Source organism: Salvelinus namaycush, chromosome 33 (genome assembly GCF_016432855.1).
Source record: "Salvelinus namaycush isolate Seneca chromosome 33, SaNama_1.0, whole genome shotgun sequence".
Classification (NCBI taxonomy): Eukaryota; Metazoa; Chordata; class Actinopteri; order Salmoniformes; family Salmonidae; genus Salvelinus; species Salvelinus namaycush.
In genome coordinates, this window is record NC_052339.1 from 17,176,731 (window position 1) to 17,198,826 (window position 22,096).

Sequence of the window (22,096 nt, forward strand, 5' to 3'; positions counted from 1 at the left end):
ATAGGGATGACATTAAAAGTAGTGCACTATATAGGAATAGGGTGCCATTTGAGACGCAGACTATAAAGGCTACTGATGGAATTGCATTGCTATTCCTGGGCAGGGTTGGGCCTAGCACTTCCACAGTGACATATGCAGTAGTTGCCATTGCCGTCATGCTTATCTGTCGTGCTCCGACACCTCTGGGTTTACGCGTGGAGGGTGCGAGTTCATTAGACTCTCCTTCAGGCTGGAAGAGACACCTGGATATGGGGTGGATATAATATTTTCAGTTTTCCAGAGCCAGATCAGAACGTCAGAGGGCGAGGGACAACAGATGTTTATTGGGTGCTATGTGCATGTGTAAGGTGCAGAGTCACTACACACTACACAGATGGAAAGGCATAGTGGAACGTATGGTAAAACCTGTCTATATATACTATCTGTATATACTTTCATATACTTTTTATAGGATCCGGGGTTTTGCACAATCATGTGACATGCCTGGATTCTAACCTTCAATTTAAAGCTTTACATTCAACTGCCGCCTTTTCTTTTCCCTTCAGATGGTTAATTAAGCACCATCCTCAGACAACGGATTTCATTTTTGGTGGAATTCTTATTTCTGGATAAGGCTTAAAATACAGGATACTGTCACATGACTGCGCAAAACACAGGGACCTACTTATAGAATGTGCATGAAGTTAAACATGTTGAGAACAGATTCCTATGTGTTTCTGGTTATTTTTTAAACATACACTATATATACAAAAGTATGTGGACACTCCTTCAAATGAGTGGATTTGGCTACTTCAGCCAGACCTGTTGCTGACAAGTGAATAAAATCGAGCCCACAGCCATGCAATCTCCATAGACAAACATTGGCTGTAGAATGGCCTTACTGAAGAGGTCAGTGATTTTCAACATGGCAACGTCATAGGATGCTACCTTTCCAACAAGTCAGTTCGTCAAATTTCTGCCCAGCTAGAGTTGCCCCGGTCAACTGTAAGTGCTGTTATTGTGAAGTGGAAATGTCTAGGAGCAACATTGGCTTAGCCCCGAAGTGGTAGGCCTCACAAGCTCACAGAACGGGACCTCCGATTGCTGAAGTGCGTAGCGCGTAAAAAATTGTCTGTCCTCGGTTGCAACACTCACTACCAAGTTCCAAACTGCCTCTGGAAGCAACATCAGCCCAAGAACTGTTCGTCGGGAGCTTCATGAAATGGGTTTCCATGGCTGAGCACCCGCACACAAGCCTAAGATCACCATGCGCAAAGCCAAGCGTTGGCTGGAGTGGTGTAAACTCGCTGCCATTGGATTCTGGTACAGTGGAAACACGTTCTCTGGAATGATGAATCACGCTTCACCATCTGGCAGTGTCACACCCTGATCTGTTTCACCTGTCTTTGTGCTTGTCTCCACCCCCTTCCAGGTGTCACCCATCTTCCCCATTATCCCCAGTGTATTTATTGTCTGTTTGTCTATTGCCAATTTGTTTTGTTTGTCAAGCCTACCAGCGTTTTCCCCCTTGCTCCTGTCTTTTTCTAGTTTTCCCGGTTCTGACCATTCTGCCTGCCCTGAGCCTGCCTGCTGTTCTGTACCATTGTCACACCACCCTGGATTGTTGACCTCTGCCTGCCCTGAACCCGAGACTGCCTGACATTCTGTACCTTTTGGATTCTGATCTGGGTTATTGACCTCTGCCTGCCCTTGACCTGTCATTTTTCCTGCCCCCTGTTCTAGTAATACACTTTTGCTACTTCGACACTGTCTGCATCTGGGTCTTCTCCTGAAACGTGGTAGGCAGTACAACGGACTAATATGGATTTAGTGGATGCCAGAAGAACGCTACCTGTCCCAATGCATAGTGCCGACTGTAATGTTTGGCGGAGGAGGAATAATGGTCTGGGGCTGTTTTTCATGGTTTGGGCATGGCCCCTTAGTTCCAGTGAAGGGAAATCGTAATGCTACAGCATACATGACATTCTAGACGATTCTGTGCTTCCAACTTTGTGGCAACAGTTTGAGGAAGGCGCTTTCCTGTTTCAGCATGACAATGCCCCTGTGCACAACGTGAGGTGCATACAGAAATGGTTTGTCGAGATCAGTGTGGAAGAACTTGACTTGCCTGCACAGTCCTGACCTCAACCCCATGGGATGAATACGATGAATACGAACGCCAACTGCGAGCCAGGCCTAATCACCCAACATCAGTGCCCGACCTCACTAATGTTCTTGTGGCTTAATGGAAGCAAGTCCCCGCTGCAATGTTCCAACATCTAGTGGAAAGCCTTCCCAGAAGAGTGGAGGCTACTATGGCAGCAAAGGAGGGACCAACTCCATATAAATGCCCATGAATTTGGAATGAGATGTTTGATAAGCAGGTGTCCACATACTTTTGGTCATGTAGTGTACATAACCAGCATTTGGAATAATCGTTTATTTTAAAAGAACGGAAATAAAAAACCTCTCATGACATAGACAGCATCAAAACCATCCTGCGTGTCAAAATCTAATCTGGTAAAATGTATATCAGTTTAGAAAAAGTACAGTATGTCCATAGCAGTACACATTTAGGAGTAATACTCTTTAATGTAAAACCTTGTGATTGTGATGACTAACAGTTAGTTTAATACATAAGCCCTGTGGAGAAGGAAGCGAGTCATATGGACAGAAGCAAGTGAGGAACGACAGGACCCAGACAGCAACAGGAAAAGAGACATGAAGAAACATGAGGCAGAAGTTTGGAGGTTTGACGCACTAAGGTGAAATGTGAACGGTGAAGGATGAGGTGAAGGTCATATGTGGTGTAAATGGGGGTCAGCTGGTATAAGCAGTGCTGATGATGACAGACAGTGGTGAGGGAACTGACCTATGCACACATTCTCATCTTCCAGCTCCGCAGAAGCATTTCGGAAGTAGCCCTGCTTGCAATCCTGGCAGTGCTGGCCCCTAGTGTTGTGTTTACAGCTCACGCAAATGACAGAGTTTAGCAGCTCGATGTAGCTGCAGCGGTTGGAGTGTCCAAAGCATTCGCAGTCTTGCAAAGAAGGAAGGGTGGAGAGAGACCAAGGGGCCATGTTGATGTGGGGGTTGGGTTGTGTTGCGCGGGGCATGTGCTACGGCGGGCGGCGGTGGTACTAGTAGCAAGGTAGTGCGAGGAGGCACCATCACATGCGAGGTTAGGATGGAGAGATGGGGGTTGAGATTGAGACAATGTTAGGTTAGGAGGAGGTGGAAAGGGCTACAGTATGACAAGTCTGGCATGGACGGATGCAGCCAGTGGTGTTAGACATCAGTTCACCCTGGTGCTATGAGAAAGCATGTTGTTAGAGGGAGAGAGTAAGAGACGTTCGCTTCAAGCACACCACAATGGAAAGGATGAGGATGATTCTGATTCTGGAATGGGACAAAAACTGGGTTTCATGGGAACTAGGCCACACAGTACAAGACAGGTCAAACGAGATGAGTTGAGTTGGAATGTCATTTTCAACCTGGGCAAGGCATAGGTGTGTAACTCCACACTGTTTGAAATTTACATCTCGATTAGTTCAGGCTTCATTTATCCTACTGTGTGTTTAATTTGAGATTAGGAGGAGGAGAGGAGCAGGAACCTTTGTAGCAGTAGTGCAATCCACAGGCCATTGTTATTACGTTCACACAGAACTGTAATCCTAAACCACAGAGCATGCAACTATGACTTTTAAAGAAAAACATGAATGGAAATACACAACTGCCCTTTCTATAGAGAACCAGATGGAAGAGGAATAGTTGCTACATGTCCCAGCAACCACTCCGCCACCTGACACCCCTCCCAGCCAACAAATACCTTGCAACAAAAAAGCACTTTGCATGAGAAGCAGGTGAATGTATGCAGAGATGTGACAAGGGGAGCATGTTGTTGTGTGACGTGTAGTGTGTTCTGTAGTATTTTGTACTATTAGCTCCCAGATTGAGAGTCAGGCTACGCCCTGTGCCTACTGCTTAGTCACACGACGTCAGGCGGGCATGCCAATCAAAGACGGTCACGTCCCAGTGGAGCCTTGTGTGTGACACCTGGCCGGCCCAGATCAGCCTTGGAGCTGGGTTCAATCTGTCTTGTGGAGCGACTGCTGACACCAACTTTCACGCTGGGTCAGATGGGTTTCTTAAGCCTTTGCAGACAGGCAGCTGGACCCACAGCCCTCTCTGAGCTACAGGCAGTTGGACAGACAGTCCTCTCTGAGCTACAGGGGCTTTGGGGAGGGATTGTGGTTATTAAGTTCTGGATTGAGGTCAGGTCTTTCCGTCGGTCACCACGAAAGGCATAGAGCCTTGGAAATGAAAGACAGCGGCCTAGCTAGCCTATTCAACTCTATTGAAGAAAAATAATCATGTTCTGGTCTATTTGCTAACAAGTTGCACAGTTAATTGGAAGTTCTCATAACGTTTATGTTATCTACTCTGACACCTACTCTTAGAAGACCAATACTCTCCCTGATTGAAAAATAGGGTTCATCATGTCGAAAGTAAGGTCTCTGAAACATACTCTAGAATATTTATGTGAGGCATTACAATGATATGTTGCATCCTTATTATTTTGTACTTTGAAGAATTGTATTCAATAGCACTTCTAATGATTACACTGGATGTAGAGAGACACAGGATCACGCACCCTTTACAGAAAGATAAACTGTACGTGTACCACATATCCATACCGCAAAGCAAACTCCACCCTTTATGGATACAGAGTGCACATTGGTCATAGTTCATGGGGATAGTTGTGGATTAGTACTACATGGTACTACAGGGCTAGGGTTGGGTTAAGTGGCTAAAGTAGCACATACACAGGTCATTCTAGATTCATACAGTGGGGACATGGCTTTTGACAACTGCTGACACAGAGGGGCACTGTATGAATCTGAGAATCTCCTACCTCGCTTGCTGTTTGCAACTTGAACTGAAGGGACAGTTGACAAAGCAACTTGAGGAGCTACGAGACACATTTTTAAAAAAAGAAGAAAAACAAACAAATAAATAAACAGAAGCATGATATATTTTGTTAAACATGAAATAATAGAATGTTCAGAAGGGTTAAAGAAAGGAGAATCATACACATTCCTACTTTTTCACTATAGTACTAAAAAGTTTGAAATGAACATCCAGTGAAGTCTGGCATGAATTATTAAATGAACAATGAGATAGGTGATCCTATATATTTAGTGTTATATTCTGAGACAGAAAATATTAGAGGAATTAATACCGACACAATGTCTTCACTATCATTGCACTGTAAGAAGAAGAAGTTCTAGAATAACGTTCTAGTGCTGTGGCGTTAAGTGTGGTTACACTGACACTTACAGATGCAGTCTGTTGAATCATGTTGCATGGAATCTACTCAAGTTTACCATTTGGAAGAGACAAGAGGTAAAATAAGTTATAAGTCATATACTGTCATTAGTATCCAAACCGTGTGAGAGAGTCCAACAACACCATGCTATCGTCGTCACAATGTAGATGAACAGCAGTGTTCTGTACTGGTATTACATTCTCCTGACGGACCAACACCACACATCCTCTAGGAAAGCCCAGTGGGATAATTTCCCATAGGTCTGTTCATCGAGGCATTCGGTCGAGGCTCACTGGCGCGGCACACAACAATCCCACAATCCCACTGCTGCCCGCATCTCTTCCCCATCAGATAACAAGCAAACAAACTGGAGGTGAAGTAATGGTCAACCCTGACTGAGCCCCTCTCACATGCTCTCCCATGTTCTCGCCTGACATGACATAAACACTATACCTTCTATATCAGGGATACTCAACTCTTACCCTACGAGGTCTGGAGCCTGCTGGTTTTCTGTTCTACTTGATAATTAATTGCACACACCTGGTGTCCCAGGTCTAAATCAGTCCCTGATTAGAGGGGAACGATAAAAAAATGCAGTGAAACTGGCTTCGAGGTCCAGAGTTGAGTTTGAGGGCTCTACATCTTTACATCCGCTTGGCTAGTGCTCTGTATGGAAATACATGGGCAGTTTGTTTGCAAAACGGTCGCCACAGCCACAGCACATCAGCACAATGGATCAACTTGAGATTGCCTGAAATCAATCTACATAAACCTCTCTGTGAAATCGCCCTATTTTTTCCCGCCGAGCTCAGATAGGATTCTAGAATCCCTAGAAGCGCCACGCCTAATTAAAACGAAGGGGATAATCTAAGGATATTGAAATGGAATGGAAGAGAGAGAGTTAGAGAGTGAGAGAGAGAGAAAGACAGAATGCCTATCGTCATCCTGCTCCTGTGGAGAGATTCCGCATCTTGGGGCTCAAGAAGAGGAGGGGAGGAGAGGCGGATATTGTAACAGCATGTTGCAGCTAATGCAAGTGTCTGCCGACTACGCCAGGAATCAAACTTGCCCATTTCAAAGGTGCCTTTTCTTCAAGTTTACAAAATCTAAATCACTAAGGGTTTTGACACAGATTAACAGAAAAAGCTCCCTCCTGGTGGATCTGGTTTCAACCGTCACAGCTAGTACAGTCACTGTTTAACTACTGTATATATGAGGTAGATCTGTAAAGAGATATGTTTAATCTTATATGGAGGTATAGCCTACCTTGGTTTCGGTTAGCAACACCTAGGGATGAGACATTCTGCCGAACTGCATGCAATTGGGAGAAACCATAAATGATTAGGTGCACTGGCTATAGTGGACATCAGATGCACTAACAGTAGAGGTTCTGCTAAGAGTTGACTGGTGGGACATATGTAGACAACTAGACATACATCTCCGGCATGGCTTTACTCAGAACATCTCATAACAACAGAATGACCGTCAAGCCTATACGGGGACAAGCAGTAGTTGCATCCCAACACCAGATGTTGTCCCAGGGACATTGTATGTAATTGTGTAGTTTCATGGCTCACTTGAGTGTGTGCATTGATGGCAATGATGAATAAACATAACATAAAGAAAAAGAAACAACAACAACTTGAGATTCTCTCTGATATGTAGTGGGATCATAACTTATGCAAACATGGTGGCTGGCTTAACTATGTACACTCTTAGAAAAAAAGGTTCCAAAAGGTTCTTTGAGGAGGGATAGGGTTCTACCAGGAACCGTTTTCATCGGAAGAACACTTTTTTTTGAAGACATGGGTTCTTTGTAAGGCAAAGAGTTCTACCTAGAACCTTTTTTAAAATCTGAATACCTGTTTTTGGAAGAAAGGGTTCTTTGATGATTGTTTGGAGGGCCAGAAGGGAACCCTTCTGAATCTGAATAAGCTTTTTTATTGTATTTTGTGGTACTATTAAATAGTGCCTCAGCTTGAGTGTTTATCTCAGTGTTTAAACTTTAACATCAGGAGTTTGAGCAACCTGATAAGATTACAATAATAGGTGTGAGAATATTTGTGAATGTATCTGGTGTTCCCTTAATAATTTTACATATACTGTACAGTCTCATCAGAAAGTATTCATACCCCTTGACTTATTCCAGATTTTGTTGTGTTACAGTCTGAATGAAAAATCTCTCACCCATCTACACACAATACCCCATAATGACAAAGTGAAAATATGTTTTCAGACATTTTTGCAAATATATTGAAAATAAAATACAGAAATATCTCATTTTCATAAGTGTTGACACCCTTAAGTCAATACATGTTAGAATCACCTTTGGCAGCGATTAAAGCTGTGTGTCTTTCTGGGTAAGCTTTGCACACCTGGATTGTATAATATTTACACATTATTCTACTTAAAATTCTTCAAGCTCTGTCAAGTTGGTTGTTGATAATTTCTGAACAGCCATTTTCAAGTCTTGCCAGATTTTCAAGCCGATTTAAGAAAAAACTGTTACTAGGCCACTCAGGAACATTCAATGTCGTCTTGGTAAGCAACTCCAGTGTATATTTGGCCTTGTGTTTAGGTTATTGTCCTGTTGAAAGGTGAATGTCTCTCAGTGTCTTTTGGAAAGCAGACTGAACCAGGTTTTCTTCTAGGATTTTGCCTGTACTTAGCTCTATTCTATATCCTAAAAGACTCCCTAGTCGTTGCCAATGACAAGCATACCCATAACATGATGCAGCCCCCACCATGCTTGAAATTATGAAGAGTGGTACTCAGTGATGTGTTGTTGAACTTGCACTAAAAATAACGCGTTGTATTCAGGACATAAAGTTAATTTCTTTGCCACATTTTCTTCAGTTTTACTTTAGTGCCTTATTGAAAACAGGATGCATGTTTTGGAATAGTTTTATTCTGTACAGGCTTCTTTCTTTTCACTCTTTCATTTAGGTTTGTATTGTGGAATAACAACAATGTTGTTGATCCATCCTCAGTTTTCTCCTATTACGGCCATTACATTTCTTTTTAATTTAAGTTTTATTTAACTAGGCCAGTCAGTTTAGAACAAATTCTTATCTACAATGACGGCCTACAGTGGGTTAACTGCCTTGTTCAGGGGCAGAACGACAGATTTGTACCTTTCGGCTACTTGCCCAACGCTTTAACCACTAGGCTACCTGCCGCCTCTTCTTTGCGAGGCTTTGGAAAACCTCCCTGGTCTTTGTGGTTGAATCTGTGTTTGAAATTCATTGTTCTACTGAGGGGCTTTATAGATAATCATATGTGTGGGGTACAGAAATGAGGTAGTCATTAAAAAAGAATGTTAAACACTATTATTGCACACAGAGTGAGTCTATGTAACTTATTATATGACTTGTTAAACACATTTTTACTCCTGACCTTATTTAGGCTTGCCCTAACAAAAGGGTTGAATACTTATTGACACAAGACATTTCAGCGTTTCATATTTAATTAATATTACTAATACTACACTTTCACATTATGGAGTATTGTGTGTAGGCCAGGCTGTAACACAACAAAATGTGGAAAAAGTCAAAGGGTGTGAATACTTTCTGAAGGCACTGTTATTTTTACCCACACAGCAAATTGGCCAGGTTTACCTAGTGTTGATTATTCAATGTAACATTTCTAGTGTTGATTCAGGAGTTAAATTATTTTAAACTAACTATCCAGTGAAAATCTCACTTTTAAAAGTTAATATTCTGTTAACTCATACTCAAATAATGTTGTTGACTCATCCTATACTTATTTTTGTGGCGAAAGCATAAACTGAAGATAAAACACTTCAAAAACCCCACCTCAAACTTGTATCTCAAACAGACCGTTTAAAAAATGCTTGCTATTTCCTCATAGAGGATGAGCTTGCCAATCAGCGGTCTACTGGCATTTATATTTTGAATGATCGGTATACACCCAGACCATTCTGTTGTTGGGGTACGCCCACACCATTCCAACACAGAAAAGCTGCTTATAACATTCTTAATTAACATTTTCTGGAAGGAAAACTATTTAACTCACATCGTAATTAATTATAGGTCATATTTCATAGAAATCTGGAAACACTGGACAGTTACTTTAACACTCAGTGGTATAAAATAACCTCAGTGCTGATGTTAATAACCAGAGTTGAGTGTGTGTCATTTTTACTGTGTAGAGAAAAAACACTCAAAACTACGCCCATCATTATCACATTTCCCAGCTTGCTCGTTTTGCAGATAGATTTTCAAAATTGTTCATTTCAATATCTGTATTTTTTAATGTACATTGATTGGTTTATTAATCTTATGCTACACAAAGATAAATAAAAACATTCTTAACTAAGTAGTTGGACTTATTGCACCCATTACTGAGGTGGTTGTTCCCGTTTAGATCATTTAGGCAGTCCTATTAATCAATCTTCCCTACGGTGGCAGTCATTCTGAATGCAGGTTGCTGGTGATATCCTCACTCGCTGGATTCCAATATCCAATAGGAATTATAAATCACTTTGCAGGCCAGCATAATGTGACTTCCTGACCTGATTTGGCCTGTAAACCAGGAGTTTCCTAACACCACTGTGTTAGGGTATAACTAGGCCCTCAAAGAAAGACCTTATGATATATATTGCCATGAAGAGTAACATTTTTAAGGCTAATAAGGCTGATGGAACTGTTCAGAGATTGTTCTAGGAAGAACCCATCAAAGATAAAAATGGTTCTTGGTAGAACCACAGGGGATTTTATGTAGAACCCTACATCAAGAGTTCTAGGTAGAACCCTCTGCAAAGCGTTCTACCTATCACCAAAAAGGGTTCCCCTAAGGGGACAAACCAAAGAACCCTGTATGGTTCTACTTAGCACCTTTTTTTCCTAAGAGTGTATAGATAGAAACTAAGTTGTCGCAGGCATTTTGTTTAATTCATCAAATTGACTATTCAATCAATATCTAATTACAGTGTATTTCTGGTCGAGGAATAACGATTAATACATAATGTGGTGTGTCAGGGGTTGGAATGACTGATAGTTGTGGTGTACTGTAACCTAATTACATACAATTCTGTATTTCCATGGCGGGGGAAATACTGGCGGTGTTTGGTGGTTGTGGTTGGTCGGTTGGTTAGGTGATGGAGTTGTCTTAAGTCAAGCAGAGACAGAAGGAAAGGCTAGTCATGTATTCTAGTATTTTAATCCCCCACAAAAGCATCACCAAGTCTCTCTGTTGCAGTATCACTGACTTCAGTGTGATCATGTGATCATTGGCCGGTGATTAGTGTCCGGTAGTGTCACAGCAAGCAACTTAACTACTGTGCCATTGGATAGTGAGCATTACCGTGTGTTGTGTCTAATCGTTTGTAATACATTCAGTTTTGTTAAAGATATGGGTAATTCATGGGTTTGGGTATGCATGCACTCAGGCACACAGACATACAGTCAGTATATACTGTAGTGTTTGACTGGTTGAGTTACTAACCAAACCCTCTCCATGACAGCTCCATAACTGATAAAGTACATAGTATGTCATGTCAGTCGAAAAATAAATTGTTCAGCCATATTGACCAGAATCCAATATTGGCCAGCAAGTTATTTATTGAAAGTATTTAGGGGTTTCGGATTATTATCAGGAGAATATGTTCTGTTGAGATATTGATCAGTAACTGATGGGAAGTTCTGTTTCTAAGGATAAGGAGAAGAAAGGAACAAATGAAAGAGCAGATAGAAAGGATGCAGTGGGTCATTTTATATCGACCGAGGAGTAATGTTTGTGAAATCCAGAAATCAAAGTGACAACACAAATACTTCCCTCATTGGATGAAAAATACAATAAATTGACATGTGGAGTATTTTCTTCTCATTGGCGTCATAATTAGAGGAATTTGACTAGAGAAATTAGAGCTTTATTTCGATCCAATATGTAGCACATCTGGTCTTCTATTAGTTATTAGGGTGAAGGGAGAATACAGGTGAACCGTGCTTAATGAGAAGTGACGAATTATAATCAATGCTGCTGTCATAATGAAATGAAATCTCGCAGAGCCCAGAATCGTTTTTATTTCAATTTAAACTTTGCTTTAATGGCTGCATTAGGGCAAATCTGGCTGGCTTAATCAACTTGAAATAGAATTGAGGAAAAGTCAATAAAGAATTAAATTACCTTCAAACAACAATATGAAAAAGTGCAGTGTTTTCTGTTTGCTGTCCTCAAGGACATTTAGCTGTGTTCTGGTTGGTTCTTTTGTATTTGAGAGGACATAGCTACATACACACGATTTCAGTTTGGTTTACCCCAACTTCATCCTTGGTGTGTCTACACTACCACAGCTGGGTAGTGTTTCATGTTGTGGTAGTTATGGAGGTGCGTCTGCTGGTGTAAAGAAAGACAGACAGCATCTCGTGAGTGTTTCAATACCTACAGGCCTGGTCTGAATGAACCGTACAGACTTGGCCATCGTCAGTCAGTCAGTGAGTGTGTCCTTTCTGTGAGTCCCACAGACAGACAGACAGGCTATAATACAGACACTCCCCACTAAGAGAGAGAGCAGCCGTTGGTGATGGTCTGACTAGGTGTGGGGTTGGGTTAGGGAGGAGCTAGCGAGGTGGTGACATGTGAGTGGTGCATGTACAGCATATACAGTATATATGTATGGAGAACATGCATGCAGCATATGTATAGAGCATTGGTCATGCACAGGCAGGAGACAACACTGAACACATTCAGCTCTCTAAGATTGGGGGTTTCGGGTAGAGGGAGGGAGGGGGTCCACTTGGTTCTATGCTAATTTCTGACATAAAATGTTTCAGAATATTCATGACAAACTGGTTATTATTTGAATCAAACTATCGGTTTACGTTTACGTTAGTTTGACATCAGTTGTGGTTACTGTTGTGGTTCAAAGTTGTGGTTTGAAGTTCATCGCCAACTAGCCGACTAGCCAATATGCTGATACCATTGTAAATTCTGATCATGGCTACGTCCCACTATTATGAAAAGCTTCCTTTCCTTATCTCTTTCCCTTCATGAATGCTGACACATCAAAGGACTGGGTAGGTCTGGTAGCCATATTGCTCTAACCTATATAGTCCTTTAGATATCTGCAGTCATGGAGATACAGCCAGGAATCAAAGAGAGGAAACCATTCAAGACTAATGGGATGCTGTCCATCTTAGCTGATTTGTGTCTCTTGCTTTTTTCCCCCATAGAGGGGGTGTTAGCTAAGGACTGCACCTCAGGAGAATTCCACATCATTCAATACGTCGATTGATAGGTGGATTGATGTGGAATGGGCTGGGGCTCTGAATGCACTTTGACTTGTTCAATACCTTTGTACATCTGAAATGACACCCCCGATTCCCTACATAGTGCACACACTTTGACCAGGGCCCATAGATCTCGGGTCAAAAGTAGTGCACTGTAGAGGGAATAGGGTGCCATTTCAGACGCAGCCTTGGTGTGTGCGTCTCCCTTTATTCTCCTGAGGTGCAGTCCCAGCTGGCTGCTGTGGTAAAACCAGACTACGTCTCTAGACGTCTCTCTCTGTGCTCCAGGGGCGACTGGCTGCAGCAGATAATATCCAGCGCTCATATTAAACTGACCTCGCTGACATTATTCCACCACTGAGATCCGGGCACTTTCATAAACTCTATATGCCATTTATGTATAATGCAAAGGGGCAAAAACATGTTTTGTATGCATGCACAGGCGTCTGGCTGCTATCTAGGCTTATCTTGTTGAAGGTGAATTAGTCCACCTCCACACTGAGCAATTCTAGACAATATGGCAGAGAGCTATTGCTATTTCCGTTAGGGAGGAAAACAACAGGGAATTAGACTAACCCTGGCATAATGAACATTTCCAAACCAATTATGACTGATCCTTCACTTAATGAATAATGGAGGACCTAAATCAGAAATGAAAATTTAAAACCAAGTGGACTTAAGGGAGGGATATGATCAGACATAGCAAAGCATCAAGCAGTTTCTGTCTTTTCTTTTCTGCTTTGAATTTACTTACTAACTGGACCAATGCTATTGGGGATACCTGCAAGACAAAGACAAAACACAGTTGACATTGAGAGATTAGTCATGTACATTTCATTCTACTTTAACAAACTGTAAATTGCAGTTTAGGACATTGTTTGTATTCATTTAAAAACATTGAATGTAATCTTGTAAACAGCAGATAAATATGAGGAAATATTACCCCCACGCACGCACATACACTCACACAAGATAACACGGAGACACACCAGACTAAATAAAAAACCAAAACACCTGATTTTGGACAAACTTTATCCCAACAGTGTCTTGCTCTGTGGTTGAGCGTAGACATTAGTTTTATCATTATCCCAGTCTGTCGATACAACCGACCGACTGTCTGATGTGCCAGCTCCCGCTCTGAACAGATAACACAGTCAGACAGACACATCCCCATGGCGACCAGATCTTTCACACAGCAGACTATTTGCCCTGCATAGATTTCAGAGACTCACTGAGCTTTATAGACCAGCACGGTCCCAGGCTGCCGAATGTGACTGACTGAGTCTTAAAAGTCCTCATAAATCCCACAGTAGTAGAGAATCAATTGGTGGTGGATATTTGGATCACGTAGATGTGATGTCTTGTTATGATGAGTTGTTGGTGACACGTAGATTTTGCGTTTTGCTAATTTGTCCGTTTGCACTATACTCCTCTCTGAGCGCCAACCCCTATGTGGGCATTTGTCTGTCTGTCAGTGTCTGTCTGTCGCGTAAACAAACAACGACAAACAAGCCGTAACAACAGGAAGGGGAGCCACGCTGTGCTCTGTAAATGGAGGAAATAAATAAATAAAGCCATAGATAAATAAATAAACAAGGTATGTCTGGGTTCTCTCTCTCTCCCTGTGTCTCCATCGCACATCTTCCCCCAAACACTGAGGAGATATGGAGACATCTGTGATCTGTTGTCTTTTATTACTCCTTCATCAAATGGAGGCCTCTCAGTTGTTCAGTCAACAGCGCTTGGTGTGCCTGGAGGATTACCTCATCATTCTCCTTCTGTCTACAAAGGGGGTCTGCATAACATAATGTGTATGTGTATGTGTGTGTGTGTTTGTGCCTGCTAGTGTGTGTATGTGTGTCTGCATGTCCACACACGTGTGTGTGTGTGTGTGTGTGTTTGTGTGCAAGCAAGCACGCTCTGGCCAGCCATAAGCCATCGATCCACCTCACATCATCTCTCTCTCTCTCTCTGATCCTGGCTCGACAGGCATAGTTAGGAGCCAAATGTATGACTTATTGGCGAGGTGTGTGGGGAGTGGGGAGTGGGGAGGCAGACAGGTAGATGAACACAGAATAGTAGTAGACTCTGGAGGCAGACTACCTGAGAGGGAAAGGACGCCAACCAGAGAATGGCACAGCAAATGCACACACACACACGCACGCATGCACGCACGCACACTCGCACACACACACACACACACACACACACACACACACACACACACACACACACACACACACACACACACACACACACACACACACACACACACACACACACACACACACACACACACACACACACACACACACACACACACACATTATGCAATCTTATTCAGTGAATCACAGCTGAAAAGAAAGAATGCTGGCTTCTGATACTTCCTGATACTTCTTTCATAGAGAATAAAGAGGAGAGGTTTCAAAGCCCAGTGTTAGCTCTAAATGTTTAAACTATACAACAAGTATTGAAAGAAATGCAATATTCAAACTGTACAGTATATCTGTTATTTTTATTGCATATAGGAATAACTGAGCCTAGGTGAATCGGGTAAGTAGGTATTAAAGAGTTTTGTCATGTTATGTTGCTAGTAGATGATAAAAAAACACAGATAGCCAGCTATCTAAGTGCACCGGGCCCATGCAAAAGGAACTGTCCCACTCACACGGATCTAGCACGGAGTTTGGGGATGGAATAAGCTAGCAAGCAAGCTACAACAACTGGATTTGGGATGATGTGGGTCTTCACCGTCTTATGTGGACAGAGGCTTCACTCCTGCTCATGTAGTGCTCATATTTACATGTACAGTTGAAGTCGGAAGTTTACATTCACTTAGGTTGGAGTCCTTAAAACTCGTTTTTTCAACCACTCCACAAATTTCTTGTTAACAAACTATAGTCTTGGCAAGTCGGTTAGGACATCTACTTTGTGCATGACACAAGTAATTTTCCAACAATTGTTTACAGACAGATTATTTCACTTATAATTCACTGTATCACAATTCCAGTGGGTCAGAAGTTTACATACACTAAGTTGACTGTGCCTTTAAACAGCTTGGAAAATTCCAGAAAATGTCATGGCTTTAGAAGCTTTTGATAGGCTAATTGACATAATTTGAGTCAATTGGAGGTGTACCTGTGGATGGAGTTCAAGGCCTACCTTCAAACTCAGTGCTTCTTTGCTTGACATCATGGGAAAATCAAAATACCCACTGGGAATGTGATGAAAGAAATAAAAGATGAAATAAATAATTATCTCTACTATTATTATGACATTTCACATTCTTAAAATAAAGTGGTGATCCTAACTGACCTAAGACAGGGAATGTTTACTCGGATTAAATGTCAGGAATTGTGAAAAACTGAGTTTAAATGTATTTGGCTAAAGTGTATGTAAACTTCCGACTTCAACTGTCACTTATCCGAACACTTTTCCAACTTGATAAAATACAAATTTCTCCCAAAATACACATTTTATATGTCGTATTGGGACTTTTAGTTGAAAGGATGAAACTAATCAGAATGTTTAACAGCAACCTAATTCTGCAATCTTCCCTTCAATTATTCTAAATAAATATTAGAAAATGATTTAGAGCCGAGGGGATATGCATGAGCCCTAATAGTTTATAGTTCTTAGAGTAAGTATTTTACTTTATTGAAACATTTTCAGTTTATTTTATTTTAATTGTTTTATTGCAACCATCAATCCCAAAATACAGGTAGAGACTAGATTACATTATTTCTAAGTAAATCTATTCAGAGTAGAATTTAAACTGTATTGCATTGAAATGTAGCACTTTGTCCATCAGGCTACTTATTTCAACTCTAAAACATCCATTTGATGAATTAACGGTTGTCAATACAAGAAACACATTCAATCCTTCACTTCACAAAATTTAGGGTATTGATCCAACAACCTTTTCTTCGCCAGGTCACGGCCAGAGCAGCATTGCCTGTCAATGTAATTATTATACCTATGAACAACTAGCAGGCAGGAAAGCAGATGTTGGAGATTGTATGTCGCTTCATTACATTAACTTTCAATTACCATCATTTCCAATCCCCTTCACCTGCCCATATTCCCAATTACTAGTCATAACAGAATGTGTGTGTGTGTATGAGTGTATGTGTGTGTGTGTGTGTGTCTCTGCATCTCTCCATTATGCTCCATAACATAATCTAATTGTGCACAGGAAGAGCATTAGTGTGCTTATGTTTATGGAGCGCTCCATAGACTTTTATGATCTCCACTTCTCAGTCACTTCTCAGTCTCTCAGAGGTCACTTCTCAGTCACTTCTCAGTCTCTCAGAGGTCACTTCTCAGTCACTTCTCAGTCTCTCAGAGGTCACTTCTCAGTCACTTCTCAGTCTCTCAGAGGTCACTTCTCAGTCACTTCTCAGTCTCTCAGAGGTCACTTCTCAGTCACTTCTCAGTCACTTCTCAGTCTCTCAGAGGTCACTTCTCAGTCACTTCTCAGTCACTTCTCAGTCTCTCAGAGGTCACTTCTCAGTCACTTCTCAGTCACTCAGAGGTCACTTCTCAGTCTCTCAGAGGTCACTTCTCAGTCACTTCTCAGTCTCTCAGAGGTCACTTCTCAGTCACTTCTCAGTCTCTCAGAGGTCACTTCTCAGTCACTTCTCAGTCTCTCAGAGGTCACTTCTCAGTCACTTCTCAGTCTCTCAGAGGTCACTTCTCAGTCACTTCTCAGTCACTTCTCAGTCACTCAGAGGTCACTTCTCAGTCACTTCTCAGTCTCTCAGAGGTGACTTCTCAGTCACTTCTCAGTCACTCAGAGGTCACTTCTCAGTCACTCAGAGGTCACTTCTCAGTCACTCAGAGGTCACTTCTCAGTCACTCAGAGGTCACTTCTCAGTCTCTTCTCAGTCTCTCAGAGGTCACTTCTCAGTCACTTCTCAGTCTCTCAGAGGTCACTTCTCAGTCTCTTCTCAGTCTCTCAGAGGTCACTTCTCAGTCACTTCTCAGTCTCTCAGAGGTCACTTCTCAGTCACTTCTCAGTCTCTCAGAGGTCACTTCTCAGTCACTTCTCAGTCTCTCAGAGGTCACTTCTCAGTCACTTCTCAGTCTCTCAGAGGTCACTTCTCAGTCTCTTCTCAGTCTCTCAGAGGTCACTTCTCAGTCTCTCAGAGGTCACTTCTCAGTCACTTTTCAGTCTCTCAGAGGTCACTTCTCAGTCTCTTCTCAGTCTCTCAGAGGTCACTCGTCTGTTTGATGGGGAACATGATCTCTAAGGGCGTGGCGAGTGGATGTGTGTATACACACGTTTACACATATATGTATATATATATATACACAAGCACGGATACAGGCACAGATGCAGACACGTATAGATGCAGGCACGTACGCGCACACACACACACACACACACACACACACACACACACACACACACACACACACACACACACACACACACACACACACACACACACACACACACACACACACACACACACACACTCACTCACACACACACACACACACACACACACACACACACACACACACACACACACACACACACACACACACACACACACACACACACACACACACACACACACACACACTCACACACATCCACTCATAAAGTAGAAAATCAGAAAATGGGCCAAATACAAAGTCTCAAACTCAGATTAATCTAGCTCTATCCACCAGCGACTAGTATCTGTACTGTATGATTGGCCAGACTTAAACTGTTCCCAGTCTCCCATTGAAGGGCCTATCTGCCAATTAGCCATCCATGGACAGGGTTGGGTAGTTTACTTTCTAAATGTAATCCGTTTCAGTTATTAAATACCTGCCCAAAATTGTAATCAGTAACGTAAACATTTGGATTACACAGTAGCGTAATCTGATTACTTCCAGTTACTTTTGGAGTACTTTTCCTGTAAGAGGCATTAGAAGAAGAGAAAAATATGAATAAAATGCATTTGGTGTGTCATACTGGTCTCTGACTTGTGGTCAGACTCATTCAGGTGGAACAAACTTAAATGTATGCCTTTTTTTGATTATGAATTGAATGTCATTGAGAAAACCGAAAGGTGTCATAATGTATTTTTCCCGCAAACCTCCTTTCTGAATTCAAAAGTAATCTAAGAAGTAATCATCTTGAAATCAAAAGTATCTGTAATCTAAATGAAATATTTCATCTGGTAAAGTAATGTATTATAGTTACAGTTTTTTGGTAATTTGATTACATGTTTGTTGGTGGTTGGCTCTTTTTCCCCCCTGACTGTCTTTTTTTTCTGTCATTGCAGTGATAGTAGAATACATATTTGTGTCATTGCAGTGATAGTAGAATACCTATTTGTGTCATTGCAGTGATAGTAGAATACATATTTGTGTCATTGCAGTGATAGTAGAATGCCTATTTGTGTCATTGCAGTGATAGTAGAATGCCTATGTGTCATTGCAGTGATAGTAGAATGCCTATGTGTCATTGCAGTGACAGTAGAATGCCTATTTGTGTCATTGCAGTGATAGTAGAATACCTATTTGTGTCATTGCAGTGATAGTAGAATGCCTATGTGTCATTGCAGTGATAGTAGAATGCCTATTTGTGTCATTGCAGTGATAGTAGAATGCCTATGTGTCATTGCAGTGATAGTAGAATACCTATTTGTGTCATTGCAGTGACAGTAGAATGCCTATTTGTGTCATTGCAGTGATAGTAGAATGCCTATTTGTGTCATTGCAGTGATAGTAGAATGCCTATTTGTGTCATTGCAGTAGAATGGTAGTAGAATACCTGCAAGCCTCATTATGTTTGTTTCAACGGAACCCCATCCTGACCTTCACCAGGTCTTTGTCTCTGTGTCTACCTGGACCAGCCACAACAGCTTATCTTCTACATTTCCACCGCAGGTAAAGTTGGCAATGACTTTCCCTGGCTGTCATCATTTCACAGACAATGGCAAGACAAAGGATCTTATCGTGGACGACAGGAAATGAAGGTCTGAACACGCCCCATTCACATCGACAGGGCTGTAGTGGAGCGGGTCAAGAGCTTCAAGTTCTTCAGTGTACACATCACTAAGGACCTATCACGGTCCAAACACACCAACAGAGTCGTGAAGAGGGCATGACAATACCTCCTCTGCCTCGGGAGGTTGAAAACATTTGGTATGGGCCCTCAGATCCTCAAAAAGTTCAACAGCTGCCCCTTTGAGAGCATCTTGACTGGTTGCATCACAACTTGGTACGGCAACTGCTCGGCATCTGACCACAAGACGCTACAGTGGGTAGTGCGTACGGCCAAGTACATCACTGGGGCTGCCATCCAGGACCTCTATACCAGGCGGTGTCAGAGGAAGGCCCTAAAAATTGTCAATGACTCCAGCCACCTAAGTCATAGACTGTTTTCTCTGCTACGACACGACTAGCGGTACCAGAGCACCAAGTCTGGGACCAAAATGCTCCTGAACAGCTTCTAACCCCAAGCCATAAGACTGCTGAACAGTTCATCAAATGGCTACCTGAACTATTTACATTGACCCCCTTTATAATAACATTTTTGTTGCACTGACTCTCTTGCACTGGCTCGATCTCCTTCTCCGGCACAATCGGTATAGTAGTGACAGGCACCAGTAACCGGTTTGGATGGAGGTTTGGATGGAGGGAAGTTTGCCGATCTGTGCCACGGAAAAAGCAGCAGACATAATTTGATTGAATTCCTCTGGAGACGAATTCCAGCCTGCCCCCATCCTGAACACTCTCAACACTCGACCGCCTACATCTAAATGTCTTGTGGGGGAAAGGGGAATAGATCTATATCGAAGGTGGCAAGTGGTAAAGTGCATGTGTGCCGAGTTCGGAGGCACAGTTAAGATTCCGGGAATGAGGCACACAGAATCCTGAGACGGAAGAAACAAATATTTGAAAGAAAGATTACCGTCGCAGCTGCAGCGAGCGAGATGTTGGAAAGGCAAAGTAAACAAGCCGGGTCTCGGGGGGGGGGGGGGGGGGGGTATGGAGAGAGGGAAAGGGAGAGAGGAAGGAGAGAGAGAGTGAATGAAATGACAATAGAGGAGTGGGAACAGGATCAGCAGAGTCAGGAGACAATGCAAATAGCAGAGAGGAAAGAGAGTAAAGCATCAACACCTAAAGAGGAGAGGGAAGATAAAGAACAGAGGGATGGGGGGGGTGTTTGGATACAGAACTAGAATGCTGTATAATTAAATAATGCAGGGAGGGAAGGAGGGAGAGAGGCAGGGAGGAGAGGGAGGGGGGTGGTGAAGTGGGAGAGAGAGATTGAGGGAGCGAGGGAGGCAGGGAAAGAGGGAGCAGAGAGCTCTTCTCTTCCCATCTCTGTGTAGACACAATGGCCACCTAGGCCTTTAGGTATCACTAATTACAGTATCCATGGTATCACTCCAGACACACTGCTGCAGACACCCTTCATTATAGCAGCTAGGACTCAGGAACAGGCTGGGCTGGCTGCTTGAACAGGGCCAGACTGCGTTCAACCACTGACGGCAGCAGGAAATATAGTATCAGGCAACATGTTATAGGTGGTTATGATGATCTGTTGAAGTGGGATATATCCCACTGTGTGGAAAGATTCATAGGAAACAATAGTGTATTTTCCTTCTAAATCTACATTTTGGCTGACTTGTTTTGCCATGTAATCCATTACAGTTACTAGTTACCTGTCCAAAACTGTAATCAGTAACATAACTTTTAGATTATCCAAACTCAGTAATGATTACTTTTGGATTACTTCCCTTAAGAGGCATTAGAAGAAGATAAAAAGGATCCATCAAATGCATTGGTGTGTCATCATAGTGGTCTCTGACTTGTGGTCAGACTCGCTCAGCTGGAACAAACTTTAATGCTTAAAACTTGCGCTTAAAATGCTGAATTTAATGTCATTGAGAAAACAGAAATGTGTCATAATGCATTTTCGCAAACACAATTTCTGAAAGGGGTGGCAGGTAGCCTAGTGGTTAGAGCGTTGGGCCAGTAACCGAAAGGTTGCTGGATCGAATGCCCAAGCTGACAAGGTAAAAATCTGTCCTTCTGCCCCGGAACAAGGCAGTTAACCCACTGTTCCCCAGGAGGCCGTCATTGTAAATAAGAATTTGTTCTTAACTGACTTGCCTAACAAAGTGCAGTCTTTTCAGTATGAAGTGATTGTGTTAGCGGTGTTGTTGGCTAGCTCCTCTGAACAAAAGTGTCCTTACGAGAGACCACATTTTTTTATGGCAGGTGAAATCGTACATCATTAGCTCATTATTATGGATATATCCAAATAAATGTCACTAGAAAACAGCTTAAACAAATGCAAAGGCAGCTACTTTGTTGTTATTCTGTCTGCACTGTTTGACGTGACTGTAAGTTAGCCGTAGTTGGCAATCTAGCAAGCAAGGGAAAATAACTTTGCCAGCCAGTATGGCAATGGAACACTTAGAATGAACGACTGGGTCGCGTCCATAGATACAGAACAACAATACTTAACGACTGGGTCACGTCTCTGGCCACCGAACCAGTAGAACGAACCAGCTGGCTTGGGTAG

General features: G+C 42.3%; 1 protein-coding gene across 1 annotated transcript in view; it reads right to left on the reverse strand.

Moving 5' to 3' along the window:
• LOC120027675 (netrin-G1-like) overlaps window positions 1-22,096 on the reverse strand; it is a 139,059-nt gene that overhangs the window by 13,744 nt on the left and 103,219 nt on the right. Inside the window, exons 4-5 of the mRNA XM_038972670.1 lie at window positions 4,895-4,951; window positions 2,852-3,019 (exon numbers count right to left, since the gene is read on the reverse strand). Of these exons, the coding sequence (XP_038828598.1) occupies window positions 2,852-3,019; window positions 4,895-4,951 (225 nt within the window). The remainder of the gene's footprint in view (window positions 1-2,851; window positions 3,020-4,894; window positions 4,952-22,096) is intronic.